General features: G+C 40.2%; 1 protein-coding gene across 4 annotated transcripts; it reads right to left on the minus strand.

Moving 5' to 3' along the window:
- On the minus strand, window positions 1-27,321 carry LOC133857335 (uncharacterized). Of its 4 annotated transcripts, none has more exons than XM_062292560.1 (10): window positions 26,797-27,321; window positions 26,318-26,415; window positions 26,173-26,218; window positions 17,193-17,275; window positions 17,046-17,104; window positions 16,813-16,874; window positions 3,745-3,804; window positions 3,447-3,479; window positions 269-334; window positions 1-180 (listed from the first exon to the last, which is right to left on the minus strand). In XM_062292560.1, exons 1-10 carry the CDS (start codon window positions 27,295-27,297, stop codon window positions 133-135), a joined length of 1,056 nt encoding a protein of 351 aa, XP_062148544.1. In that variant the 5' UTR covers window positions 27,298-27,321; the 3' UTR covers window positions 1-132. The 4 variants fall into 4 exon arrangements, with proteins under 4 accessions (XP_062148544.1, XP_062148543.1, XP_062148547.1 ...); XM_062292559.1 differs by having other exon boundaries at window positions 17,040-17,104; XM_062292563.1 differs by lacking the exon at window positions 16,813-16,874 and having other exon boundaries at window positions 17,040-17,104; window positions 17,197-17,275.

Consider the following 27,321-nt stretch of genomic DNA (forward strand, 5'->3'; position numbering starts at 1 on the left):
AAAAAAAAAAAAAAAAAAATTCCCGCCTCTTGTAGTGAAGTATCTTCCAAATTGAACACTTGGTGCAGCCTCCTATAAAGATGACAAAACAAGCCAATTTGACGAACTATTGACTTAAGATGATCCATCTGGTTATCTTTCACCTAACTTCAATGATTCAAGAAGAGCCGACTCTTCCTCCTGCAATTTTGATCAAACAAACCAAAGCATTCATTTAGCCCAACATCAGTACGAAAAGAATGAGAGTTTGCAAAAGGCTGAGACATACCACCAACGCATTAAATTCAGTCTCCTCGTCTATTGCGCTTATAATAGCTGGGTCCTCCAGGAGATCCTGTTTCAAAGAATAAAACCAGTGTGCTTGTAAGAGCCATCATCCATTAATCCCCAGTTCTTCAAGACCTTGTGTGAATGCTAAATTGGTATTGCTCAAACACAGGCTCAAATGGCACTTCTTCCCCCATAAGAACAGGGTGGAGGGTGAGGTTGTAGGTTTATGACTCACTATGAGCTTGTTTAACTTATAGAAAAAATATTTAAACACAAACAAGTACTTTATTCAGCAGGCAATTCTTCCCGAAACCTACTGGGAACAAGCAGCAGAACATCCCAAGTAATTAAAGATACTTGGACACACAGTGCTCTACTGAGTAGAGCTCAGAAAATCCAAAACATTCTTTGGGTAGTGGAACTGAGGCCTAGAATGATACTCATACACTATTGCAAACACTTTCAAGTTCTGGGTCCAAAACAACATCTAGAAATGAACTAATCTGTTATGGTTTTATGCTAGGCAAGCACAAACTATACGGCGAAATACGTGCATGTGTTTTGTGACCAGAATGTTTAGCTGACATATTCCTACTGTCGCTTGTGATGGCACTCACCATCAAATGGTTAAATCAAGATGCTCATCATTTCTAAGCGGTGGTGGGTGGAGGCGCATCACACTAGGCTTCAGGTTCGGTCTGTCGAGTGAGCTCTGGGATGTAGTCTTCGGTGAGCTCTTTCTTTCGAGAGAGAGTAAGGTAGATGGCCGGATGGCCGGAGATGCCTTGTTTTAACCGTTTTGGTGAGGAGGCTAAAGAGTTTGAATTTTTGGTGAGGGAAGGGCCCTCGGTTCTTATGGTTGGAGGAAAGGAGGACGGGCCAATCTCATGTTGCGTTTCTAGGTTCGCTATGTACTGGGTGGTTGCTTTCTACAGTGGAGGAGCTGGTACGCTTCTCGGGTTCTAAGGCTTTCATCAAGAGTTTTAGGGAGGGGCTGAAAGTGACTTTCTTTCAGAGAGGTTCGAATAACTCTGGCCAGTTCTTGAAGGTGGCGGTGTATGCGGGGGGTGGCCGGAGAGGTCTTATTTTAATCTCTAAGGAGCGTGATGGGTGGGGCTGGAGTCGCTTTGCCGCTGAACTGAGCAATGGTAAAGGCTTTTTTCAAATCCATGGTGGGTTCTTCCGCCGTATTGTTGGGTTCACCGTTTGGTGTCCCCTCTCCGAGGAGGAAGAAAGATGGGTCAGGGCTGGGTGTGGTCGCAGCTGATGGGGAGAGGCCCTTTGGGGTTGTGGTGCTCCATCGTATGCAAAGGTGGTTTACTTTGTGGGTAGCTCTTCGGCTTCCTGTCGTGTACAGGATTTTGGGTCAGGAGGCAGACCCTACTCTTCCTATGCGAGGTCCTGATTCAGCCCTGATGGAGGTGCGATCGGCGGTGAACTGCTACGATCTGGAGATGCATCTTCTTGATCCGCTGGGTACGTTCAAACCGAAGGTCTTCATTTGTAATCCGCTGGGTAAAGACCCTTCTGACGCCCAACAGTGGTCCTCTGTGCGAGGCAACGTTGCGTGCCCTGATGGAGATGCAGATTTTGGGGCAGATGATTTGCAGGGAAAGGAGATGTTGCTTTCTCTCCTTGTGGCGTGGATATGTTACCTCGTGAGGCTGAAGGCCTCTATTGGCCTGGCTTTGGGGGTATTCTGGAAGGCTTGAAGGGCTTTGGGTCTCGGACTTCTCTAAATCCCAAGCTTGTTGGGCGTCATAAGGGTGGGTGGTGTTGGGCGTCCAAGCGCAAAACCAAGTTCCAGCACAAGTCTAGTTTGAGTAGGGTCATCTTGCTAGAGGTCCCAGCAGGCATAGATGGCCGTGCTTCCGACGAATGCATCTGTAGTGGTCTGACAGGATGGGCTTTTGCCGGCTTGCTCTGTTGTGTCTCCTCCTAGGCTGAAGACAATTTTGCTTGCAACCCAGCCTTCGTCGGAGGCTGTTATTGTCCCAGGATCCGCGTGTGTTGGCTCAGACATTGCCGATGATAATCCCCAGCAATTCATAGGCCCTTCACCTGAGCCTGTTAAGTCTAAAGGCCAGAGGCGCTTGAAGAGGGAAGTTAACCTTCTTACTGTGGCTGTTACAGCAGAGGGGAAATATGGTCTGCCTTTGGTCCCAAAGATGTCGTCTGTTGCCGGAGCTATCTCTTTGCCTCCGCTTAGGTCGATGGTTTCCAGGTTTTTGCCGGGTTTGTCTTATTTCTACTGTCTCCATCCTTTTCAGCCCTCGGGTGTTTTTCCTTAGTCCCCCCTGTCAGTGGCTGGTTCCCCTCATACTGTCCATGAGGTGGGTGAATCTTCGAATTGGGGTGCTTTGGTTGGGATAAGGGATGGAGAGAATCAAGAGATGGGGGATGATGGCTACTCTGAGGTAGTGCTTAGTGCGGTGGGGCTCGCACCCTCTCTTGGGCTCTCCTTTGGGGGGAATGACAAAAGGCTTCTGGAGCTGTTTTCTTCCCTTGAAGTGGGACAGCATCGTGAGGTTGTGGTTCTGCTTCTATACCAAAGGGGAGGAGGGAGCTTAAGAATTTGGAATGCTCCATTAACTTTGATGCTAGAGGCAGTGGCTCAAGTCAGGGTAATGGGTGTCTCTTTTTTGGGCTTCTCTTTCTGTTTTTTTTTTTTTTTTTTTTTTTTAAAAAAATATTATTTAATTTTATTTTTTTTGGTATTCCTTGTGTATACTTCATGTGTACTTAGGGGCACTTCACGCTTTTTAATGATATTTGCTTGATTAACTAAAAAAAAAAAATGGTTGTCACCTGCCATAACTAACCTCATTAATGTCATCCCAGAGTGAAAGCAGGCACTTCTCCATACCACTGATCTTACATTACAAGCAAAGTAATTATGACCTCAAAACTTTGTATACTAATTTTTAGTGGAAACCAGGGGGTGCCCAAAATCCCCACAGCAACGACGTAATCGGTACAGAAGTAATATTTTGAAGAACTGAGAATGGAAAAAATGATACTGACATAAGTAATGTCATGATCGAGAATGCAAACAAACATATAATCTCTATGCAGGCAAGAACATTTAAACTCGGAATGAGATTGCTTAGTAAACAATGTTTCTTCTGAAATGAATGCAATTATTGCTAGCTAAAAGAAAGAATGAAATTGCTTACATCATCCGCAATTTGCAACACCCCATTGTGATTCTGCATAAATAAAAAATCTGTATTAGCTCTGTTCCCAAGTAATGCATTATCTAGGCCTACTCTTAAGCAAACCATATGAATCTTTCAAAAATACAAACAATTTAGCAGACCATATTGACAATTCTTTTTTTTGGCTGAGGGGGAGGGGGTTACTTCTTTTCTTTTCTTTTTCAGAGCAAGAGGGGACAAAGTGTGATCAATCAAATGGAGGTTCAGCTTGTGTAGCTAGTTCCCTTCAACAAGCATAATAAAATTTAGAAGGTACCTTAACAGCCACAAAAAGAAGCGGATCGGATGGTGTGTAAATCATGTAATGTGCACCATCCTGTAACAAAAGAACTACAGATTAAAGAGGCAGGGAATAACCAACTAAGCTCATAACTACAGACGGTCAGTCATCACATACATGCACATAAATATATCTAGAAAGCAACGATACTAACATGAGATATGAGTAAATGTGATACAGCTATGACAATACAAGAAATCTTTAAAAACTAGGATATTATTAACACAGATACGATAATTAGGTAACTATATTTTGCGAAATCTAATGCTAATTTTAGGCTTAAAAAATAAATATTCCCTATATCCACAATAGATAATGTGCTTTTTTTTTGGCTATCTTAAAATAGATGAAAGTCTTCAAAAATAAAAAAACATTTATTCTTTTTAACCTACATATTGCCCTGTTATTTGATCATGAAAGAAGAGGAGAGAGAGGGGTGCAATTGATCATGAGAGAGAGTCAGGATGAATTGTGAGACACAGATTAGCACTGGCGACAAGGCTCTGATGAGAAAAAGATACAGATAGCACAAAAGAGATTTGAGAAGTTCTTTTTCTTCTTTCCCTCAATTTAAGGAGTAGCCATATCCCTCATGTATCATTAGCATATTCATACCTTTTAGTTTTTATTTTCCAGACAAGTATCAAGCACAGACACTCCAGGTATTTTGGAGTATCCATGATAGAAAAATAGATGCAAAAAACGTTTCTTGCCTATAAGGATGTCAAACCCATATAATAGAATGGCATGAAAACGCTACGAAACTGCTAAAACTATACGACCATCAATGATATAACTAGTGACAAAACAAATTTCTCTTCTAAAAATCATAGCACCTACTCTTTTAAATAAATTGTTCCCACTGGACACTAAAATGCTGCAATAGGACAGATTTAGGAGCTGCAAACAGTTGAGAAAGAAGTTAAGGTTGTAGATTGAATTAGGGTGTCAAAGGACCAAGCTTAAAGAAAAAGTGTTGCAGCTTGAAGAATACTGAATACTGGAAATTTCTTGCAGCAGCTACTTAAGGTATTTGAGCATTTAGATTGAAGACACCCATGGCATCTGAGCTTCAATCCTGAACAAAAAACACTTCTATGTCTATGTATACTTTACTGAAGAAGATAACAGTTGCATAGAGAAAATATTGATATGTTAACAATTCCCACAAAAGGATGGATATTTGCAACTCAGTTGCTCCAACTTTAAATTCAAAAAAGGAATATACACATCTGTCCACAAATGAGGAGAGAGAAGCAGAGAGGATGCGAAAGGGAGAGTCATGTCAAAATTTATATCCACAGAAGTTCGATATATTTACTAGTGTAGATTGTAGTCGTTTAAACAAACACTGCAATGGTGAGGTCCTCGTTTTGGTGGTCTGTAGAGTCTTAGGATTTCGACTTGTTGGTGGTGGGTGGTTCCACAGGTATTAGGATTTGTGAAAAGTGCAAAGGAGTGATGAGGTCCATCCTCTTGGACAAAGGTGAGGCAGATTGGTTGATCAAGTCCTACGACAAACTGGTAATGGTAAAAGACTCAAAGAGTTTTTTGGAATCAATCCATATCTGGCTTCCCCTGTAGGAATCAATCCATATCTGGCTTCCCCCGTATCCTTGCACGGTAATGCTCCAACAGGCATGGCTAGTTTTTGATAGTAGAAGAATACAAGGGTAGGAGAAGCAGTTCCATCTTAGTGCTGAAAGGAAGATGTCGTGAAGGTTGGGAATGCTTCGGGTTGGAGCTCTGTTTAGCCACCCACCAACTTCATGCTGGTTAGGTCAGCTTCACGAAGCAGCTACGTGCGCCGAAAGACCCACAAGCTGTGACAAAAACAGAGACAAGGAGGAGCTTTGCAGAGGTTTTGGCGTCATCTCTGCTGGCATTGGAGGAGCCTTTTGGTCCTTCCACTCTGCCGTTAGCAAGGGTCTCAAGGTGGTTGGAATATCCGACCTAGTCAAAGACGATGACAGCCACGTCTGCTCTGGAGAAGGGCTTTCATGCCCAGGCGAAGGTTTCGGAGAAGGGTTTCCAGCGAAGGCAAAGGCCCCTCTTCCTTCGCTTCCGGCGCTACATCAACGTCCCCCGACGAAGACAGCCACGGTGAAGGCAGCAGCTCCGTTGAAGGCAATTCTGGAAAAGGAAGCTCCGGTGAAGACAACTCCGACGTTGTTCTCTGCTATGCTGGAAAGGGCAACTGTCACAGCTAAGGGAAGGGTGACTAACACAGGCTCTCCTACGTTGTACTCTGTAGCACGCAAGACCCTTTTTGGTGAAAGTTTTGACCTAAGCAGCTTGAGAAAGATGTTAGTGAGGCTACAAGAGGAAATTGCGTGTCTATCAGGTTTAGCCTTGTTTGAGTGTGGACCATTGGGTAGCGGGTCTAAACCTTCCGATTCTCGCCCCAAGCCCAAGACCCGTGTCCCAAAAGAGCCTGCTTTCCTGGCTTCAGAGTTCCCCGGCCCAAATCCAAAAAGACTACGGATTTTCCACTGGCCCCAATTCCTTCAACGCCAGCTCGTGACCCAAAAGGGAAAGCCGCCATGGTCTTCCCCTTGACCGGCCCAAGTTTGCATTTAAGGCCAAGGTCCTCTCGAGTCCCTGGCCCATCCCAAATCCCTCATTTTCTCTAGGCTTAGGCGTGGGTCAGCCCATCGACCCAGGTGCCTCTTCTTCACTAGAGGCGTTTTCACCGGGCTCAGACGCAGGTCTTCCGCCCCCAGACATTCGTGTTCCCTCCCCGCCTTGATCGCCGGCGACCGTGTCACCTAGGCCTGCTTCTGGCGACCCAGTCTCTTCTCCGCTCTAGGTGGCCTTGGATCCCTCAGTGGGGAAGACCCTTGTGACTTCGGTGGCTTCCTCTTCGGCAAGCCAGAAGCTTCTCCTTCCCTATGGGCCCGCCGACCCAAGTGCCGCATCTTCTTCTTTGGAGGTGCTTTCATCGGGCTTAGACGCGGATTTGCCGCACCTAGCCGGTCATGTTCTCACCCTGCCTTGATCTTCGGCTACCGTGTCACCCAGGCCCGCTTCTGGCAACCCAATTCTTTCTCCGCTCCAGGCGGCCTTGGATCCCTTGGTGGGGAAGGCCTTTGTGGCTCCGGTGGCTCCCTCTTCGGCAAGCCAGCAGCTTCTTCCCAATGGGCCCTCCAGCAAAACAACAGAGTTGCCTTTGGATTCCCCAGCGTTCCAGGATCTTCCCGGCGGGCTCCCTAGCTCTCCCCTCTCTATTCTTCCTATGATGGGTGAGGGTTGGGTTACCTCCTTCCTCCTTCAGCAATTGCGTTAAGGTCTTAATCCTCACCTTTGATTGTGTTCTCTCCTCCCTCTCCAGTAGTCTCTCCCCCCCCTCTCGGTGGTAGGTGGCTTAGAGATGGAGTTATCGCAGAGGCCAAACCCTCCCCCTTGGCTTGCTACCCATCAGCTAAGTTTAAGCGGAAGGTCGGGGAGAGATCTCCAGATTGGGTTTTGCAGTTGCTAGAGGAATTTAGTCTCTTTGTGGGCCTTTCTTGTGATGGTCTTAAAGGAAGACTTTCAACTCTGTTTTGAGATATTATAGCAAGTAATGAAGCTCAGGGCGTGGGCTCTTGTTCGAAAGTGGGTAAAAATGGTGTAAGAGAAATTAATGGTTTGTTTAGCTCCATCAACTATGACGCTCGCAGTGGTAGTGTTCTTATAGTAGGAACAAGGGGAGGATTCAAAGAGGTTTTACATAAATCCCAGGTTGACTTCTTGGGATGTTAAAGGGCTGAATCAAGGTGGCAAGCGGTTGGAAATCAAAAATCTCCTTAGACAGTGGAAGGCTGACATCATATGCTTGCAAGAAACTAAATTTTTTGATAAGTAATAGCAATTTATTGAAAAGCGCTAAGGGGCGCAACCCTTATACACGGGAAGTATACAAGAGAACCCTTAAGCGGGTCGAACAGAAAGTAAATTTAAAAAGTCTACAAATTGGAGCTTATTTCTAATAGTATTGTGAGAAGTTTGTGGGGGTGCCAGTTTCTCGATTGATGTTATCTTCCTTCTAGTGGGGCCTTCGGTGGTATCCTGCTCATGTGGGATAGGAGGGTTATGGAAAAGATTGAGGTGTGTTTGGGGGAGTACGCAGTGGCTTGCTCTTTTAGAAATATTGAAGAAAACCTAACTTGGGCTTTTGCCGGGGTCTACAGTCCTAATCTCGATAGTCACCGAAGGTCTTTATGGGACGAACTGGCTGGTTTCCTCAGTTGGTGGGATTTACCTTGGTGCATTGGTGGTGATTTCAATGTCATCCACTTTCCCTGCGAAAGATTAGGAGTCATTCGTTTTCTCCAGCGATGACAAAGTTCTCTGATTTTATTTCAGAGCAAGGTCTCACGGACCTTCTCCTTGTAGGAGGGTCGTTCACGTGGTCCAATAACTCCTCTTAGTCTAGGCTTGACAGGTTTCTTGTTTCTCCGGATTGGGAAGCTAGATATCCTGGGCTCTTCCAGAAGAGGGTTCCTCGTTTGTGCTCTAACCACTTTCCTATCCTCCTCGTTTATGGCGGCATCCAAAGGGGGAAAAGACCTTTTAAGTTCAAGAATATGTGGTTGCAGGAAGAAGGTTTCGTGGATAGGGTGAGGCTTTGGTGAGCGTCTTATTCCTTTCAAGGCTCCCCTAGTTTTGTTCTTGCTCAAAAATTGAAGGCTTTAAAGGTCGACCTCAAATTATGGAATGAACAGGTGTTTGGAAATGTGGACTCCCTTAAAAAAGGTCGTCTTGAAGATTTGCGCACACTTGTTAGGCTTGAGGACAAGAGAGGTTTAGACTCTAAAGAGCTATTGAGGAAAAGCCTGATTGCTAGTGATCTAGAAAGAATTATTCTCCAAGAAGAAATTAGTTGGAGACAAAAATCCAGGGTTCTTTGGCTAAAAGAAGGTGACAAATGCACAAAGTTCTTTCATCGGATTGCAAACTTGAACAGGAGATCCAACTCCATAAAATCTTTGTCTGTTAATGGCTCAGTCACTTCAAATCAACCGGCCATCCGAGAATATATTGTTCAATTTTATGAGTCTTTATTTTGAGAGGAATACAACTGGAGGCCTAGGTTGGATGGCCTTGCTTTCAACTCTTTAGCTACGGAGGAGGCCTCTCAGTTGGAGCTTCCTTTTGAGGAAAGGGAGGTCCTAAAGGTCGTGAAAGGTATGAACCGATATAAGGCTCCAGGTCCCTTCCCCATGGCTTTTTTTCCAAGACTGCTGGAACGTGATCAAATCTGATATCATGGGAGTCTTTTTTGATTTCCATGCTCATAGCAAATTTGTGAAAAGCCTCAACGCCTCCTTCATTGCCTTAATCCCCAAGACTCCTGGGGCAACTGATCTCGCGGACTTTCAGCTATTAGCCTCGCAAGTGGTGTTTATAAGATCCTTGCTAATAGAATGAGTAGTGTTATGGAGAAAATTATCTCAAAGCCACAAAACGCATTTGTTAAAGGTAGACATATTTTGGACTTAGTCCTCATAGCCAACTAATGTTTGGATAACCGTATCAAATCTGGTATTCCTAGGGTGCTTTGCAAGCTGGATATTACGAAGGCTTTTGATAACATCAACTGGAAGTTCTTATTGTACATGCTGAAAAGATGTGGTTTTGGGGAAAATGGGTCTCTTGGATATCACACTGCATTTCTTCAGTGCGCTTCTCTGTTTTGGTTAATGGTTCTCCGTCCGGCTTCTTCAATAGTTCTAAAGGGCCAAGACAAGGCGATCCTCAATCTCCACTACTTGTAGGATTTTTGACCTATAAGTTCAAAGGTTCTAGCAAATAGTTCCAACTTTAGTGTTAGGGAAGATTGTTTCTATTCTCAGACTACATTTATCTAGGGGAGGCAAATCCTGGACTCTGCATTGGTGGCTAATGAATGTGTGGATAGCAGGTTTCGTTCAAGAACACCGAGTATTATTTGTGAATTGGATTTGGAGAAGGTATATATATGATCATGTAAATTGGGAGTTTCTGCTTTATTTATTTGAGAGATGTGGTTTTGGAGAGAGATGGCGAGGCTGGATTGCTCATTGTATTTCTATTGTTTATTTCTCTATCATTATCAATGGGTCGCCTTCAGGGTTTTTTAGTAGTACATGAGGTCTACGGCAAGGGTATCCTTGTCTCTGCTACTGTTTGTGTTAGTGATGAAGGCCTTAAGTCGGATGATTTTGCAACGGTGGAAAGTGGGTGACTTTCTGGGTTCTCAGTGGGATCGAGAGCTCAAGAGGAATGATGGTCTCATTTATTATTTGAAGATGATACTTTAAACTTTTGTGACCCTAATGTTGACCAATTCCGAGATTTGAGATGTTTGCAGCTGTGTTTTGAAGTAGTTTCGGGCTGAAAATCAACTTGCCTAAATCTAAGATTGTTCCTAGCATTCTTTGGTACGGTGTGGCTTTACTTCCTATAAAGTATTTGGGCCTTCCGTTGGGTGCTAAGTATAAGGATTCTAATATTTGGAATAGCATTATTGAGAAGATGGAAAATAGTTTAGCGGGGTGGAAGATATTGTATTTATCTAAGGGTGGGAGGTTAACATTGATTAATAGTACTCTTTCGAGTTTACCTACATATTTTTTGTCTCCCTTCCCTATTTCAATGGGAGTGGCTAATCGTTTGGAAAAACTTCAGAGGAATTTCTTTTGGGGAGGTATTGGAGATGAGTTTAAATTTTATTTGGTTAATTGGTCTATGATTTGTTCATCGAAAGTTTCAGGGGGTAGGAGTGAGAAATATGTTTTGGTTCAATAAAGCTTTGATGGGTAAATGGCTACGGAGGTTTGCTATGGAAAGGGATGCTCTTTGGAGAAAGGTGGTGGCTATTTTTTTTTTATAAGTAATTGCAATTTATAAAAATAAGCGCAAAGGGGCACAACCCTTATACACGGGAAGTATACAAGAGAACCTTTAAAAGAGACGAACAGAGAATAATTTTAAAAAGTCTACATAAGTAAAAACATTCAAGCTATGATGGGACGCTATCCAAATATATAACGTATTGAGCAACCGCTTCCGTAGCTCCACCATAGATGTCTCTATATCTTCAAATAGCCGCGCATTCCACTCCCTCCAAATACACCACAATAAGCACAGAGGAGCTAACCGCCGTTGCTATTAAATATGGGAGTATGAGTGATGGTTGGTGCTCTAAGGAGGTTGGGGTTCTTTTGGAGTAGGAGTATGGAAATGTATTAGGACGGGATGGGATGTTTTTGCAGCTCATGTGAGATTTGAGGTCAGGGATGGCTCTAAAGTCTTGTTTTGGCATGATGTATTGTGTGGGGAGTTACCTTTGAAGACTCTTTTTCCAGAATTGTTTCTTATTGCATGTGGCAAGGATGCATGGGTGGAGGAGAATATGCAGAGACAAAATGGCACAACTCTCTGGAATAATTTGTTTACTCGACCTATATATGATTGGAAGGTGGAAGTGGTAACTAGATTTTTTGAGATGTTGTATTCTCTTAAAGTAAGGTGTGAAGGAGAGGATAAAATTTGTTAGACTCCAGGGCGAAGAAAATCCTTTGAAGTAAAGTCTTACTATAAGTATTATCTAGTCCTATACAGTCTTCTTTTCCGTGGATTCTAAATACAGCAGCCTATGGGGACAGCGGGTGCTGCTCTCTACCAACAACTGCCTTTGGGGTAGGGGTGTGGAAGAACATTAGAAAAGGTTGGGATTCTCTCTAGATTCACTAGATTTGTTGTGGGGGATGGTTCCAAGATCAGTTTTTGGCATGACTTGTGATGTGGGGAGACGGCTTTTAAAGTAGCTTTTCCAGCTTTATTTGGTATTACTCGTGTAAAAGATGCCGTTGTTGCGGATAATTTGGAGTTTTTGGGCGACTCCAACAAGTGGAACGTGAGCTTTACTAGGGAGACTCATGATTGGGAGGAAGATGTTTCTGTTTCTTTTTTCCAGGTGTTGCACTCAGTCAAAGTGAGTAGAGGCAGTGAAGACAAGTTGTGGTGGGTCTCCTCCAAAAAAGGTTTGTTCGAGGTCAAGTCCTTTTACTCCTTTAGCTTGCTTTGGAAGTAGTCACTTTCCCTGAAAAAGCGTATGGCGCACTCAAGCTCCCTCAAGAGCTGCCTTCTTTGTGTGGTCTGCGGCTCTTAGCAAGATTCTTACCTGGACAACTTTAGGAAACGGCATCTAATTGTGATAAACAGATGCTATATATGTAAAAAGATTGGGAAATCCGTGGATCATCTTCTTCTTCATTGCGATGTGGCTTCTGCTTTATGGAGTTCACTCTTCAATTGTTTTGGGATGTCTTGAGTTATGCCCAAACAGGTTATCGACTTGCTTGCTTGTTGGCGGTCCTCTGGAAGGCCAAGAAGCACTGTGGTTTGGAAAATGGCAGCTATTTGCCTCTTTTGGTGCTTATGGAGAGATAGAAACAATAGTAGCTTTAAGGATTTGGAAAGTACCTTGGAAGAGATTCTATCCTCGTTCTACCTTACTTTGTACTTTTGGACTACGGCTTATGTCCACTCTTTGTGTAAAGACCAAGAAAATAAATAGGGCATTTAGCAATTAATAAATCATGTTTATTAAATAGATGTGATTTATAATTATATTCTAGGCGATAATATTTATATTATTGAAATAAAATAAGTCTAAGATAAAATAATAGAATTAAGATGAATAATAATTATAGTGGGTTCTAGTTGAATAAATAATTAATCACATTAGCAAAAGTGTAGTTTAATTAAATGTGGGATCGAATGTTAATTATTAAATGATAGATATAAATTTAGATGGGGTCCTACTGTAATTTGAAATAGTTGAGGGATTTAAAAATAAAGAAAATCATATCCTGCCACATGTCACCACCGGATTGTCTAAGAGAATATTACCTCATCTTCTCCCAACCACCAACATGGTGACAAGTGTCCCACTTCTCTCTCTTCCTTTTCTTTCTTTTCCTTTCTTTTTCTCTATGTTCCCCTCACCTGCATGTCCCTCACTTCTTTCTTTTCTCTCTTTTCTCTTCTCCATCTCACGCTCATCTCTTCTCTCCCCCGTTTCATGCAACCCCTCCCCCTCTTCCATTTTCTTTCTCTTCTCTTTTCTTCTACACACCCATACACTGAGACATAGAGAGATTGAGACCGTGAGAGAGAGATCCAGCCGAGAATGAGAGACGATCCATTATGACTGTGAGAGAAATGTTGAGATGCGGAAATGGAGAGAGAACCCTAGTGAGGAAGACGGATTCTTGACCGTGGGTGGTGCGATTTTGGAACTCGGTGGTCAAGCCACCGTCAGGATGTGGTGGCAGCAGCTGGGCCGTGAATTCCGGCCCTATTCCGGTGAGATACATCTCTTCGTCTTCTTTGATTTTTGCTTGGATATTCCTGATTTTTGGTAGACTGAATGGGTGTTTGGTTTGGGTCTTCTTGGTCGTATGATATATGTGATAGATTATGGATGTTCTTGGGTTGAGGTAGCCGAATGGAACTTGTGGTGTTGTTGGTGTTTTGGTTGGATAGACCGAATGGGTCTTCCTCTTTGGGGTTTTTGTATCAACCGGTTGGAGTTTGATATTTGGGGATTTAGTTACAATTTCTGTTCAGGGTTTCTGATTGCAAAATTTGAGGGGGGCTTGGATTAATTTTCTGTTTTGGTTAGATGCGAATTTAGGGTTAATTTTGGCCCATTGTTCTGTGTTGATCGATTGAATTGGTTCGCTTGAAGTCTTTGATTTTTGGTGATTTGTGATTTTGGTTATGGTTGGTCAATTGGCCTTTGGATATTAATTTTGTGGCTTAGATGGCAATGGCCGAATGGCTGGATTTTTGGGGTATTAAATTTGGCTTCTCTTTATGGTGGCCAAATGTGATGGCTTAGTGATTATGATGAAGTTTGGAAGTTTCTTTGGATGAGTGGGGGCTAATTTGTTGTATGGATTGGTTTGAATTTTAGGGAAAGCATGAGGAAGAATTTGAATATAAAGGGTGTGCTAAGACAATATGGTAAATGAGTAAAATGAATAAATTGATATGAAAGGATGACTGAAAGTAAAATGTTAAACATTAGATTCTATAAATTAATTATCGGAATGTTTACCTAACTAGAAATAAAGTAGGGGAATAAGTAAATAAAATATATGTAAGAGTATAGCAAATAAATGGAAAACGTAAAGGTTATAATATGGAAATCATAGCTCAATATAAAGGAATTACTAAAGCAATATTTTAGTGTGCAAATCGTTAAGGTTCTATAAACTAAAATACCCGGATGTTTTGTTAACTAAAAGATAAAGTATTAAATATAATAGTAGATGTATTTAAAGGTTAAGAAACGAAATAAACACGAACCTAAAATCAAGGCTTAACCTAATAGTAGCTAATGGTGCCTAGCTAACTTTACAAGCGGGTAATGTGACGTGTGAGCATGCGAGTAGTTTATGTTTCATAGAATATAGAGTTCAATAGCTTAGTCTAATATCATATATGTTTGCAGGCTCGTAAGGTGGAGACTTCAATTGTTCTTCAATGGTGAGTTCAAGGTAACTAGAACGTTGGGGATATTCGAGTCAAGGGTCCAATGCAGCTAAGGTGAGTATTCTACTCACTGAGGAACCCTAAGAACTTAAATTTACGTATTGTTGTGTTTGGTTGCATTTATGATTATAGAATTTGTTGGTGAAGATATATGTAATTGAATTGTGAGTTATTGAATTGGGAATTGTGATGATAATTTGATATTGATAGTGTTTGGTTGTATTTATGACTATGGAAATTGTTGATAAAATTGTTTGTGATTGAGTTGGGATATATTGGATTGTAAATTGTATGGATAAATGGATATTGATGAATCTTGGTTGTATATGGTTATGGAATTTTGATGAAGATATGTATTGATGATGGAGTTGTGAAGTGTTGAATTAAGAATTATGTTTTTTTTTTTTTTTTTTGATAAGTAAGAATACTTTATTAAAGAAAGCGTAAGGCGCCCCTAAGTACACAGGAAGTATACACAGGAACAACCAAAGCTAACCCACTAAAACCCAAAAGAACCAACAACACCCGAACCCCTCGAGAACGAAGAAAAGCCCCAGAACAAACTACAAAAGAAACCAACTAAGAACAAAACAACCCACCACCCACCCACCAAAGCACACAAACCTACATCATGTGTGCCTTGCCTTTCCTACTCCTAGATGGAACTATAGCATCACCATAATTGAATTATGTTGAGATGGTTGAAATTGATATGTGAGAATTATTAGGGATTGAATAACATGACGTTGAATATATATATATATATATATATATATATATATATATATATATATATATATATATATATAGATGTATGTGGTGGAATTGTGGATGTGTGTAAAAGGAAAAATTCTTTGGACATAATGGGTTAAATATGAGTTTGTTGTGGAATGTGGTATGTGTTGAAAGAAAGATGTTTGGAAATACACATGTGATGATATATATATATATATATAGTGTGGATGCTTTAGTATTATGATAACCATAGTTGATAGATGGTAAGTCCAATGTTGTAGTATCTAGCACAGTGGTAGGCCATAGGGCAGTGACCATTGGCTGAGATGAGTGGTAGGTCAGAGGGTAACAGCTCTTGGCTGAGATGTGTGGTAAGACTACCATTGAAGTGTTAGCACACGTGATATGTGTGCCCTGCGAGTCGTAACTTTAAAAGCGGTGTTGATGGTAAGCCTAGCATTGAAATGCTAGCACTTGTGAGATATGTGGTAAGCCTAGTATTGAAGTGTTAGCTCACGTGAGATGTGTGTCCTGCGAGTTGTAGCTTTACGGGCGGTGTTGATGGTAAGCCTAGCATTGAGTGCTAACACTTGTGAGATATGTGGTAAGCCTAACATTGAAGTGCTAGCTCACGTGAGATGTGTGCCCTGAAGGTCGTAACTTTACGGGCAGTGTTGATAATAAGCCTAGCAATAAAGTGCTAGCACTTGTGAGATATGTGGTAAGCTTAGCATTGAAGTGCTAGTTCACGTGAGATGTGTGCCCTGTGGGTCGTAGCTTTACGGGCGATGCTGACGGTAAGCCTAGTATTGAAGTTCTAGCGCTAGTGAGATGTGTGAAACTTTGTTTATGGTATGCGTGGAATATTGTTAGTAGAAACCGTGATAACATACAAGTGTGTGATGAACAGCGTGACTTGTACTTGATAATGTGTTGTTGTGTGAGCTTAATGATTTGTGAATAATGCTGTTGAACCCTGCATGCATTTATGTTTGTGTAGATTGTATACCTAGTGAGTTTTATACTACTGAGGCCTCGGCACTTCTTATTAAGGTGGTGAACTCACACTTTCACCTATACGGATGTGGCTACCACCGCAACCGTATAGATGAAGCTTCTTTGGATGCAGGTATTGATGATTCGGAGGACGACTCCATTGCACACTATGTGGAGTACTACGACTAAGCACGTTGCTTGAGTCATAGGGGTGTCAGACTCGGATAGTCCCTTTTGTGTATTTTTGTATATGGCTAATGTGACTTGTAACACGCAGATGTAGCTATTCTTTTGTATGCATAACTTATGCTTAAGCCTTAAACAAATAGACATTAATATGCTCTTTTGTGCAATGGACAGTTTATGATTATGATGTTAACTTCCGCAGTTAGATTTGTATTCTGCTGCATATATTATGTAACTCTGATATATCAGGTACATGTTAAGAAATGTGTACTATGAGTTGGCTTAGTGACACGTAGTCATGCCACTGTGATGACTCATTTGTATGTTTATAAAAAATAAAATAAAATAAAAAGGGTCGTCATACTTTGTCTTTTACTTTTGCTGACTTTCATGCTCGCTTTTCTCTTTCTAACTAGGTGTTTCTTTGTATACTCCCAGTGTACCAAGGGACGCCTTACGCTTTTTTAATAAGATTGATTTCTTACTTATCAAAAAAATAAAAAAAATAAAAATATTTTTCACATATACAAAATATACAAGTTTGTCTTCATTTCTTAAAAACTTAAGAACTGTTCAAAGAATAGATAGCTATCACAATACCAGATGGAAGCATGTGATTTCTACACCCTCGGTTGGCAAGCCATCTATATCTTGCCCATCATCTGCAAAATAGTAAGTATCCTATGATAAAAGACTACCACACAAAGACCTTAACTTGAAAATTGTTGAATATGATCATATTCTAAGAAATGGGAAGAGGGTAGACAGGTCATATAGATAAACAAAACACACTTATATGATTCAGGGAGTTAAAGAGAAACTGTTGCCTGTACGGAAATCGAATATGCCATCTTCTGAGTAGCAAAACCCTCCACGTGCTGTATAACAAAATCTGATAGAAGGCAAAGAAAGAACGAAATGACATACAGACATCCAGGAGAATAGTGAAGTTCCAAATAAGCAAATCTACACCATCATACCCACTATGTACAAGATGCATATGTATTTTGGCAAGAGCATAAGCAGCCGATGGAAGAATAGCTTCAACTTCTTCATCGTTGACCTAAAATGCAGAATATATGATTACAAGGATGTGGAATAGGAAGCTTACAAAAGAAGAGGAAGACAGTGAAACATTGCTCAATAGACCTCAGTGCTAACTACTAAAAAAAGTCTTTTTTTTGGGGGGAGGGGGGGACTGGTAAGCTATGAGAGTTTTCAACTAAGACCCAATTCATAATTTTTTTTTTTTTTTGATAAGCAATGCATAAAAATGAAAAATGAATTGCATCCTTGTAATTTGATGATCTATAAAACATCCCTAAGGAATTACTGGGTCATGTTTGAGCACAAAGAATTGCTTTGTGCCAGCCTGTAGCCAATAGACTTTTTGGCCTCATTAAAATAAAATGCGTAATTGATTCTTCCATAATTGTTCAGAAAATTATACCCATGGGAGCTCATTATTCATTTTGAGTTCATGTAGGAACAAAAACAGAGAAGTGGTTCCTGTTTTTCCACTTTTTGAGAGACGTGTCCTTCAACTCGTTCTGGGCATGGGATGTATTTGTTGAACAACAGAATGTGTACTGTTGACCAACAGAATGTGTACTGTTGACCAGATGAGACATCTGAAAAAGAAAAATTGAAAGCCTTTTTCTTGCTTCGTTTACATGCTTGTTCTATGAGTTGACTACTCAATTGCGGAATACTCCTTAATGTGTCATATACTGGTTGCTCGAGGCTTCCCCAATCGAAAGCTGCAGCAGTTGGGGAGTTTCAAGAAGACCAATGAGTGCCCATTGATCGAGATGGGGAGTTTACCTTTGCCTTCTTCTTTCCGATTGATCAAGTAAAATTAAATCCAGCAAATGACGTTCTTAATGACTTATTTTGAAACTAAGATAAGTATTATACAACTGTCAACTGGTAATTAAAAGCACATGCACCAGATACTTTCTGTAAAGAAAATTCTCAGTAAGGACTCAATACAAAATAGAAATTGTAATAGCTTCAAAAGCATTAGGTCTTTTTTCTTCTTCTTCGTCTTCTTCTTTTCTGTTCTTTTAGCTTTGGGTCAATGATTGCATAAAATAACAACACAAGGCAGCATAACTTTAAGTTTCAGTTACCCATCATATATGATATGGTCATGATTTCCATCGAAGCCTAAATTTCTCAGTAGAAATGAAAAGAAAGAAACCTCTTCTTGGATAATTAATCAAGCATACCCTAAGTCCATAAGAGAATTTCAGAGGTAATCCCCAACTTTTATGGATAATAAAAGTCAAGCTATCTTAAAAAGCTATCATAACCCTTATTTCTAAGAGGATTGAAACAGTCTTGACGAAATGGAAGGTGTATGGAGATTTTAAAAGTCAATCATGAGTTTTTGGACATACCAAAAGGTGGTCTTGAAGATAAATAAAATGATTTAGAGAAAGAAAACTCCTTCGGTGATGTTGGAACCGCAAAACATACAATATGAGGCAGACTGGAGGATCAGTTGGTGCTTGCACTTAGAAATGAGGATGAACAAGTTGTCAAAAGTTGTCATGTGGATTGGGATTTGCCAATTTATGATATCTACCCTAATGATGAAGTTGATGGGGTAGAGGTAAGAAATAGAAATCCTACAGTACTTAGTCATGAATTTATTCCAAAGTATGATGCGTGCTATGCATTTGATGGGTGTCCTAAAAGCTAAAAGTGATAAATATGCCTTAGAAGTTCTCTTAAAAACTTAGGGTTTGCTTGATTAAGCACCCAAGGAAGCTCTTTCCTTTTCTTTCCCCCCTTCAAAGAAGCTTAGGCTTCAATGGGAATTCAAAGTAAATCTATGTCTACTTATGCACCTAGGAAATGTCAGTTGGTATAAGAGCCAAAGACAATCCATCACATTGCAATAGTAAAGATCACAAAAGTTGAAAGCTTAACGAATTGGAAAGTTGTATGGAGGAAGACAGTCATGAGTCTTTGAGAATAATGGAAGATGGTCTCGAACATAGAGACGTGAATGAAAAGACCAAGACACCCTTACAAAACCCTACTTATATTAGCAGAGATGATACCTCTAAATAATTGCTACAGCCCCTTGAACATAAACTTTTTTTTCTTGTGTATTGCATCAGTCCAGTCAAACGGAGCTCGAGCTTTGGATTTTTTCCGTGAGCCCTACTAGAGATTGATGAATTAAGCTCGAGTCGAGTTTGAGTTGAGCTTGATCCCACTATAAATTCTATTAAACTAAGCCTAAGCAAGACAAAGCTCGGCTTGCTCGGCTCGTTTAAACCACAAGCACAAGAAGTAAAGCAATGCTTAAAAAAACCATGAACACCAGGAACAGCGAAATAAATATGCTCTAAATTGTCATCCTGAGGAGCGGTTTTGGGGGGAAATGGCGTGTACATGGATAGCTCATTGTATCTCTTCAGTGCGTTTTTTTGTTTTAGCGAATGGCACTCCCACCGGTTTTTTTAGTACTTCTCGAGGTTTGAGATAGGAAACCCTTTGTCTCCATTGCTGTTTTTTATTGTTATGGAGGCTTTGGGTAAGACGATCTTTGTTACAGTGAGTGAGGGTTAGTGGTCTGGCTTTTCAGTTTGTCAATGTCATGTAAGTTTTGGGTAAGATGATCTCTACTGTAGCGGCCGGGTGGGGGTGGGGGGGGGGGGGGGGGGTTGGGGTTGTTGTCTAGCTTTTCTGTGGGGACTGAGAATGATGGTGGGATTGATATCTCTCATCTTCTGTTCGCAGATGACAATTTACATTTCTACGGGCTGACCCAAATCACCTCCGTCATTTGTGATATATGTTCTTATGTTTTGAAGCTGTCTCAAGTTTAAAGATCAATTTGGCTAAGTCAAAATTGGTTTCATGTTGGTAATGTCAATACTGTAAAAGGTTTGGCTAGGATCTTGGGTTGCAAGGTCTCCTCATTGCTTATGAAGTACCAAGGTCTTTTGTGGGGTGCTTCTTTTAATGCCAAATCTATTTGGGATGAATTATTGAGAAGATTGAGTGTCGTTTGACTGGTTGGAAGTGATTATACTTATCTAAAGAGGGTAAGACTACTTTGATTAAGAGTTCATTATCTAATTTGGCTACTTCATGTCTCTATTTCTCGTCCCGACTAGCATTGCCAAGCGAATTGAGAAGTTACTGTGGGATTTCTTGTGGGAGGTATGGGTGAAGAGGTCAAATTTCACCTGTTAAGCTGGTACAAGGTGTGTTCTCCGATTTCAGGCAGGGGGGATTTGGGGGTTTGAAATTTGCTCATGTTAACCAAGCTCTTAAGGAGAAGTGGTTATGACGTTACACTTATGAGAGAGGCTTTATGGACATTGGTAGTGGACTTTAAATATGGTATTCAGTGGGGTGGGTGGTGCTCCAATGGAATCAACGAGTCGTATGGCGTTGATCTCTAGAAATTGATTAGGAGGGGTTGGAATGAGTTTTCTAGATATACTAGATTTGAGGTTGGTGATGGCTCCAAGATTAGTCTTTAGCATGACTTCTGGTGTTGGGAGCAACCCCTAAAGGTAGGGTTTTTGAACTTGTTTAGCATTGCTTGCTTTAGGGATGCATCTATGGTAGATCTTTATCAATTCTCTAAGGGTTAAATATTATTTAGCCTCCTCAACTAACAACCATTTTTTATAAAACACCACGAACCGTCAAGTATCATGATTTGACCATTCAAACTACCAATTTGTTACAATTTAGTAACATCGTCAATGTTGATCGTTAAGTTGAAAAATCAAATTTGACCGAAATGTTCTGAAAATACCCTTATTTTGACCATTGAAAAACCAAAATTACCCTTTGTCTTTATTAATTAGTAGAAAAAGACTATTTTTCATTCTTTTTTTTAATTAAGAATAAATGCAAAATCAGTCTATACAGTTGGCCTAAATTTTAAATCGATTGTTACAGTATAAAAAATATGGATAAATGCAAAATCAGTCCTTTTAGTTAGTCTAAATTAAAAATTGATTCCTATCATATAAAAAATAATTCAAAGGTTCTCGGGGTACGCCAAAATAACAATTTAGTCTATGCAATCAAATTCTATCAAAACACTTGATAGATTCCATTAGTGTGCCACTTAACCACCAATAGAATGATGACACGTGTCACTTTTAATAACAAAAAATATTAATATATTAAAAATATAAATATATAAAACTTAAAAATTATTTTTTATTAAAAACAAAACAAAGGGGGTGGCCGCGCGGCCACCCAATAGGTCGATGCTGGCTTGAAGGCCACCCCTTACTCTGGGGTGGCTCGCATGCCACACCCCTCCCCTAAGCAGGTGCCATCGGCAGCCACCCCCTTTCCTTTTTTCTTTTTTCTTTTTAATTTTTAAGTTTATATTTTTTATTAAAAGTAACACGTGTCATTATTCTATTGGTGCTGACATGGCACACTAATGGAATCTGCCAAGTGTTTTAACGGAATTTGACTGCAGGGATTAAATTGTTATTTTGGCCTATCCCGATAATCTCTGAATTATTTTTTATACCGTAATGAGCGATTTGTAATTCAGTCCAACCACAGGGACTGAGTTTGCATTTATCCCTATTTGTTATACTATAACGAGCGATATGAAATTTAAGTCAACCACATAGACTGTTTTTGCATCCCTAGATTTTTTTTTTTTCTTTCATTAAATAAATAATCTTTTTCTACTAATTAATAAAGACAAAGGGTAATTTTGGTTTTTCAATAGTCAAAATAAGGGTATTTTCATAACATTTCAATCAAATTTGATTTTTCATCCAACAACTTAATGGCTAACATTGACGGATGTGACTAAATTGCAACAAATTGACAGTTTGAAGAGTCAAATCATGACACTTGTCAGTTCGTGGTGCTTTATTAAAAATGGTTGTGAGTTGAAGGAGCTAAATAATATTTAACCCATTCTCTAATGCTCTCCTCAGTCGAATGTTAATTTTTTAAGAGTAGCGTATGATTGGGAGTTAGAATTCTTTCCTTCGTTTTTTAATCAGTTGTATTCCATACGATTGAAAAAGGGCGGTCTAGACAAGCTTTGTTGGAACCCTTGCAAGAGAGGGTTGTTTGACGTAAGAATATACAATTAGTCCCCCCATGATAGCACCCATTTCTTTGGAGGAATATTTGGCAAAATAAGGCCCCTTTGAGAGTGGCTTTCTTTGCTTGGTCAGCCACTTTAGATAGAATTTTCATGTTGGATAAGTTAAGAAAGCAGCATAACATTGTGGTATATTGGTGTGCTTGTGTAAAAAAAGTACGGAAAACATTGATCACCTTTTTCTCCATTGTGAGACAGATAGTGCCTTATGGAACTCTACTTCGATTGTTCGGTTTAGCGTGGGTCATGACTCGTCGAGTGAGAGATCTCTTCGCTTATTGGAGAGGGTACTCTGGTAGCATAATTGTTTGGAAAATGATTCTCCACTACATGATTTAGTGTAATTGGAGAGAAAGAAATGACCAAAACTTTGAAGACAGTGACAAAATAGTGACAGAGTTAAAGGCCTTCTTCTTCAATACCCTTTTCCATTAGATGGATGCTAATGATTATTTTCTTTTTTTCTTTTTTTTTTTATAAGTGAAAAACCAATCTCATTAAAAGTGCAAGGTGCCCCTTAATACACTAGGAGGATACAAAAGGTATCGCCTAACTAGAAAGAGAAAAATGAACAAAAAAATCATTAAAACTAATCGAAAAATGGGACACATAAGCCATAGTCTAAAGAAACAAAGTGTGGTAAAAGGGGGATAAAATCTCCTTCGAGGTCTTGTCCAAATCCTCAAAGCTCCGATTATTTCTTTCTCTCCATAAACACCACAAGAGGTAAGTAGGCACCATTTTCCACACCGTAGCACTTCACAGTCTTCTAGAAGACCACCAACAAGCAAGTCAATGGCGTCAAGGCATGACCCAAGACATCTCAAATCGATTGAAAAGAGCACTTCGCAAAGCAAAAGCCACATCGCAATGAAGAAGAAGGTCCATGGACTCCCTAGTCTTCTTACAATTGCAACATCTATTTATCACAACAACGTGATGCTTCCTAAGATTGGCAAAGGTCCTTTCAAGACCTGCCAACCATGCAAAAAATGCTGCCCTTTAAGGGGATTGAGTCTGCCTAGGGGTGTAAACGAGCTGAGCTACTCGTGAGCTTACTCGAGAACGACTCGAATAAACTCGACTCGTGCTCGAATCGATTATTAAATGAGCTACTCGTGAACACGAAAATCAAACTCGATTATTAAACGATGCAAACTCGTATAAACTCGACTCGACTAAAGCTCGTGAACCCGCTCGTATAAGGATCGACTCGTTTATTAAGGCTCGACTCGTATATATATATAAAACTAGTTTTATAATATAGTATATTAATAAATAATATACTATATGTAAGCATAAAGTAATAAATAACAATAGTTATTATTTAGTATATATTAATTGGTTATAGGTATATAAAATAATAAAAGTGAATAATATCAATAATTAATTATTAGTCATATGATATAATGACAATTTGTATACTTAATCATATTATTCATGTTATATAATAAGATGATATGACTATATGATCATGTAATAATATAACATTGTGTCATATGACATGTAAATATAAAATATGCAATCACTTTATTATATGTTATGAATTTATCATTAAATACTTAATAATCATTACATCACGTGATCTAAGATCTAAGATTTAAGATCATACGAGTTGTTAAATCATGTTAATACATTAAATATGCTATCATATGATAATACTTAGATCGTATGATCATATAATATTAGTATTATTAGTAGGTAGTTATGAATTATGATTTATGACTCATAAATTCATAATGATCAATTTGACCATATTTAATTACTTATTATAGATTCATAGATAATTGTAATTCAGATTCTAGACTCATTGGCAATTGCCTTATTGTTTGCTTTTATTGCAAAATTCTAATACATGCAAGTGCATATTATTTTGAAAATTTGTGGTTTAATTTTTAATTTTTTTTTTGTTGCTAAAGTCAATAATTTAAATTATGATACGAGCACTCGAGCTCGGGATCAACCAAAATGGCCGAGGCCGAGCTCGAGCTCGAGCTCGGACAATAGTTTTTGTTATGCGAGCCGAGCTCGCACAAAATTTTTCAGCTTGTGTCGAGCTCGAGCTCGAGCTTTACTGTTTGTTAAACGAGCCGAGCCCGAACAGGCAATACCCGCTCAGGATCGGCTCGTTTACACCCCTAAGTCTGCCACACACTCTTCCAGGGAAAGCAAGTACCTTCAAAACAAGCCAAGGAGAAGAAGAAAAACTTAACCTTGAATAGACCTTTTTCAAAAGAAATCCACCAAAGCTTATTTTCGCTACCTCTTCTAACTTCAATTAAATGTGACACCTAAAAAAAAGAAGCGAAACATCCACCTCCCATGCGCCTCTATGGCAAAACTCACGTTTCACTGGTTGGAACCGCCCAAAAACTCCAAATTGTCCGCAATAGAGGCATCCTTTACACAAGCAATACCAAATAGAGATGTAAAAGCTACTTTGAGAGTCGTATCCCCACACCACATATCATGCCAGAAGCTAATCTTGGTCCCATCTCCCACTTCGAATCTGGTACAACTTGAGAAAATCACCCGGCCTTTCTAACATTCTTCCATAACCCCACCCCAAAGGCTCCTGCGGGCTCAAGGAAGCACCACTCACCCCATAAACTGCCATATTTGGAGTCCACCACAACTCTACACCAAACATCTCTCTCAATCCCATAGCGCCAAAACCATTTACCTAGCAGAGCGTGATTGAACACCTTCAAATTTTTAATACCCAACTCTCTCTCAGAGACCAATGAGCAAACCTTAGCCCAGGTAACTAGATGATTTTTAAATTCTTCACCTATCCCTCCCCATAAAAAATCTTGTTGGAGTTTCTCAATACGATTAGCCACACTGGCAGGAATGGGGAAGAGAGACAATAAGTATGTAGGTAGGTTGGAAAGAGTGCTCTTAATAAGGGTGACCCTACCACCTTTAGACAAAATCTTTTTACAACTGGCCAATCGACGCTCCAACTTTTCCACAATACCATCCCAAATAGACTTTGCCTTGCAAGTAAGAAGCCCCTAGGGGAATACAAAGATACTTCGAAGGCAGAGAGGAAATCTCACAACCCAAGATGCCAGCCAACTTGTCCAAGTTATCCACATTACCCACAGAAACCAAAACAGATTTGGCCAAATTAACCTTTAAACCAAAGGCCGCTTCAAAACATAATAAAAGAGCACAGAGATGGCGTAGATGATTAGGGTTGGCCCCACAAAAAATTAAAGTATCATCTGCGAACAACAAGTGTGAGATATTCACAGCAGGGGGCCTAGATCCCACAGAGAAGCCTAAGAGAAGCCCTCTGTCAACAGTAGCAGTAATCATGTTGCTCAAAACCTCCATGACTATTACAAACAGAAAAAGAAACAGAGGATCACCCTGTCTGAACCCACGAAAACTACTGATGGAACAGACTAGAGAGCCATTAACCAAGACAGAGAAGCATACCAAAGAAATGCAAAACACTATCCAAGAATACCATTTCTCCCCAAAACCACATCTTCTCAGCATGTACAATAGGAACTTCCAGTTGATTTGGTCAAAAGCCTTCTCAATATCCAGCTTGCAAAGCAAACCAAGTTCACCAGATTTTCATATTTCTAATTTTAAGACTTTTTTTTCTTTTTTTCCTTTTTTTGGTTAGGTATTTCTCTTGCATAATTCTTGTGTACTGGGGTGCACCCTCGGCTTTTTAATGAATTTTGATTACTTATAAAAAAAATAAAAAATAAAAACTCCAGAAAATGTTCCAGCGTCAAAACTTGGAAGATCATTTATCAAATCAAGTCTGAAAAAAACCAAAACTAAACTAAAAATTTAAGGGGGAAGAATAAACATACGGCTGACCACCCATCAATGTTCGTGCTCTTTAAAATCTGTACAGGCCTGCAGTAATTATTTGTTGGTTAAATGTCAAGGAAAAAGTAATATAAATTTGAATATGCCTTCTAAATATACGGCATGCATAGAAGCAACATTTCTTACGTGTCAACGGGGCACAGCAGCATGCATTCATTCCCTTGAGAACTTCTGAACACTCTCCTTACAATGCACTCTAATGGAAGATTATTAGTAGGATCAACCTGTCCATGAATTCTTTAGAACCTTCAAATTTATGAATCCAAAAAACCAACAAAAGCATAGTAGTCCATAACTTCTTACAACCGGTTTCATAACAAAGTAACTTATCTACAACCAGCATTACTCCATTTTTTTAATAAACAATAATAGCATTGAACGAAAAGAAAACAGTTCTCACTCTTTTTTCAAATTTTCACCTAACCCATCTTTCGTTGATGCCACAACGCTCTATTCATCCTTTTATACTAACCAGTGAACACACAGACAAAGTAGGATAGTTGGGCTCCAAATCAGAACTGAATTGGTGGAAGAGCAACAAACAAAATAGAAACACAATAACCAAATGACGCAAACAGCAACATACGAAGCATGAAATAACTCACAACGGTGGCAATTCGCTTCACCGGATCAGAAGCCATCACAACCCTCCCATGATCATCCACCACGAACCCTGCGGGCGGTTTAGGCAGCGGCATCGGCTGATACGGCAAGGACCGCCCATCGGAGCTCAAACCCCCCTCACCATCATCACCATCCACATCATTATCAACAACACCCAAATCACGCACAACCTCAACATCGCTCAGATTCAAACCCTCCGAACCACCGCCACTGGCCTTGCTCTTTTTCTTCTTCTTATTGGATGGTCGTTTCTTGACCGGACCAGTCTGGGAGTTGGCGGCCCGGCAGAGAGTGAGACGGAGCGTGGCGGTAGGGCTGGGATATGGGATTGGGAGTGAGATTGAGGTTGGGAAGGGAAGGAGTGGGTGGTGGTGGAGGTGGAAGGAGAAGAAGGAAAGGTTTGAAGAGCGCGCTGCTGGGCTGGTGGAGATTGAGGAGGACATGGTTGACTGTAGTGTGTGAGTGTTGGTTGTTAATGACATGGAATCTGAGAATGGGGAGGTTGA

The sequence above is a fragment of the Alnus glutinosa genome, chromosome 14, assembly GCF_958979055.1.
Source record: "Alnus glutinosa chromosome 14, dhAlnGlut1.1, whole genome shotgun sequence".
Taxonomy (NCBI): Eukaryota; Viridiplantae; Streptophyta; class Magnoliopsida; order Fagales; family Betulaceae; genus Alnus; species Alnus glutinosa.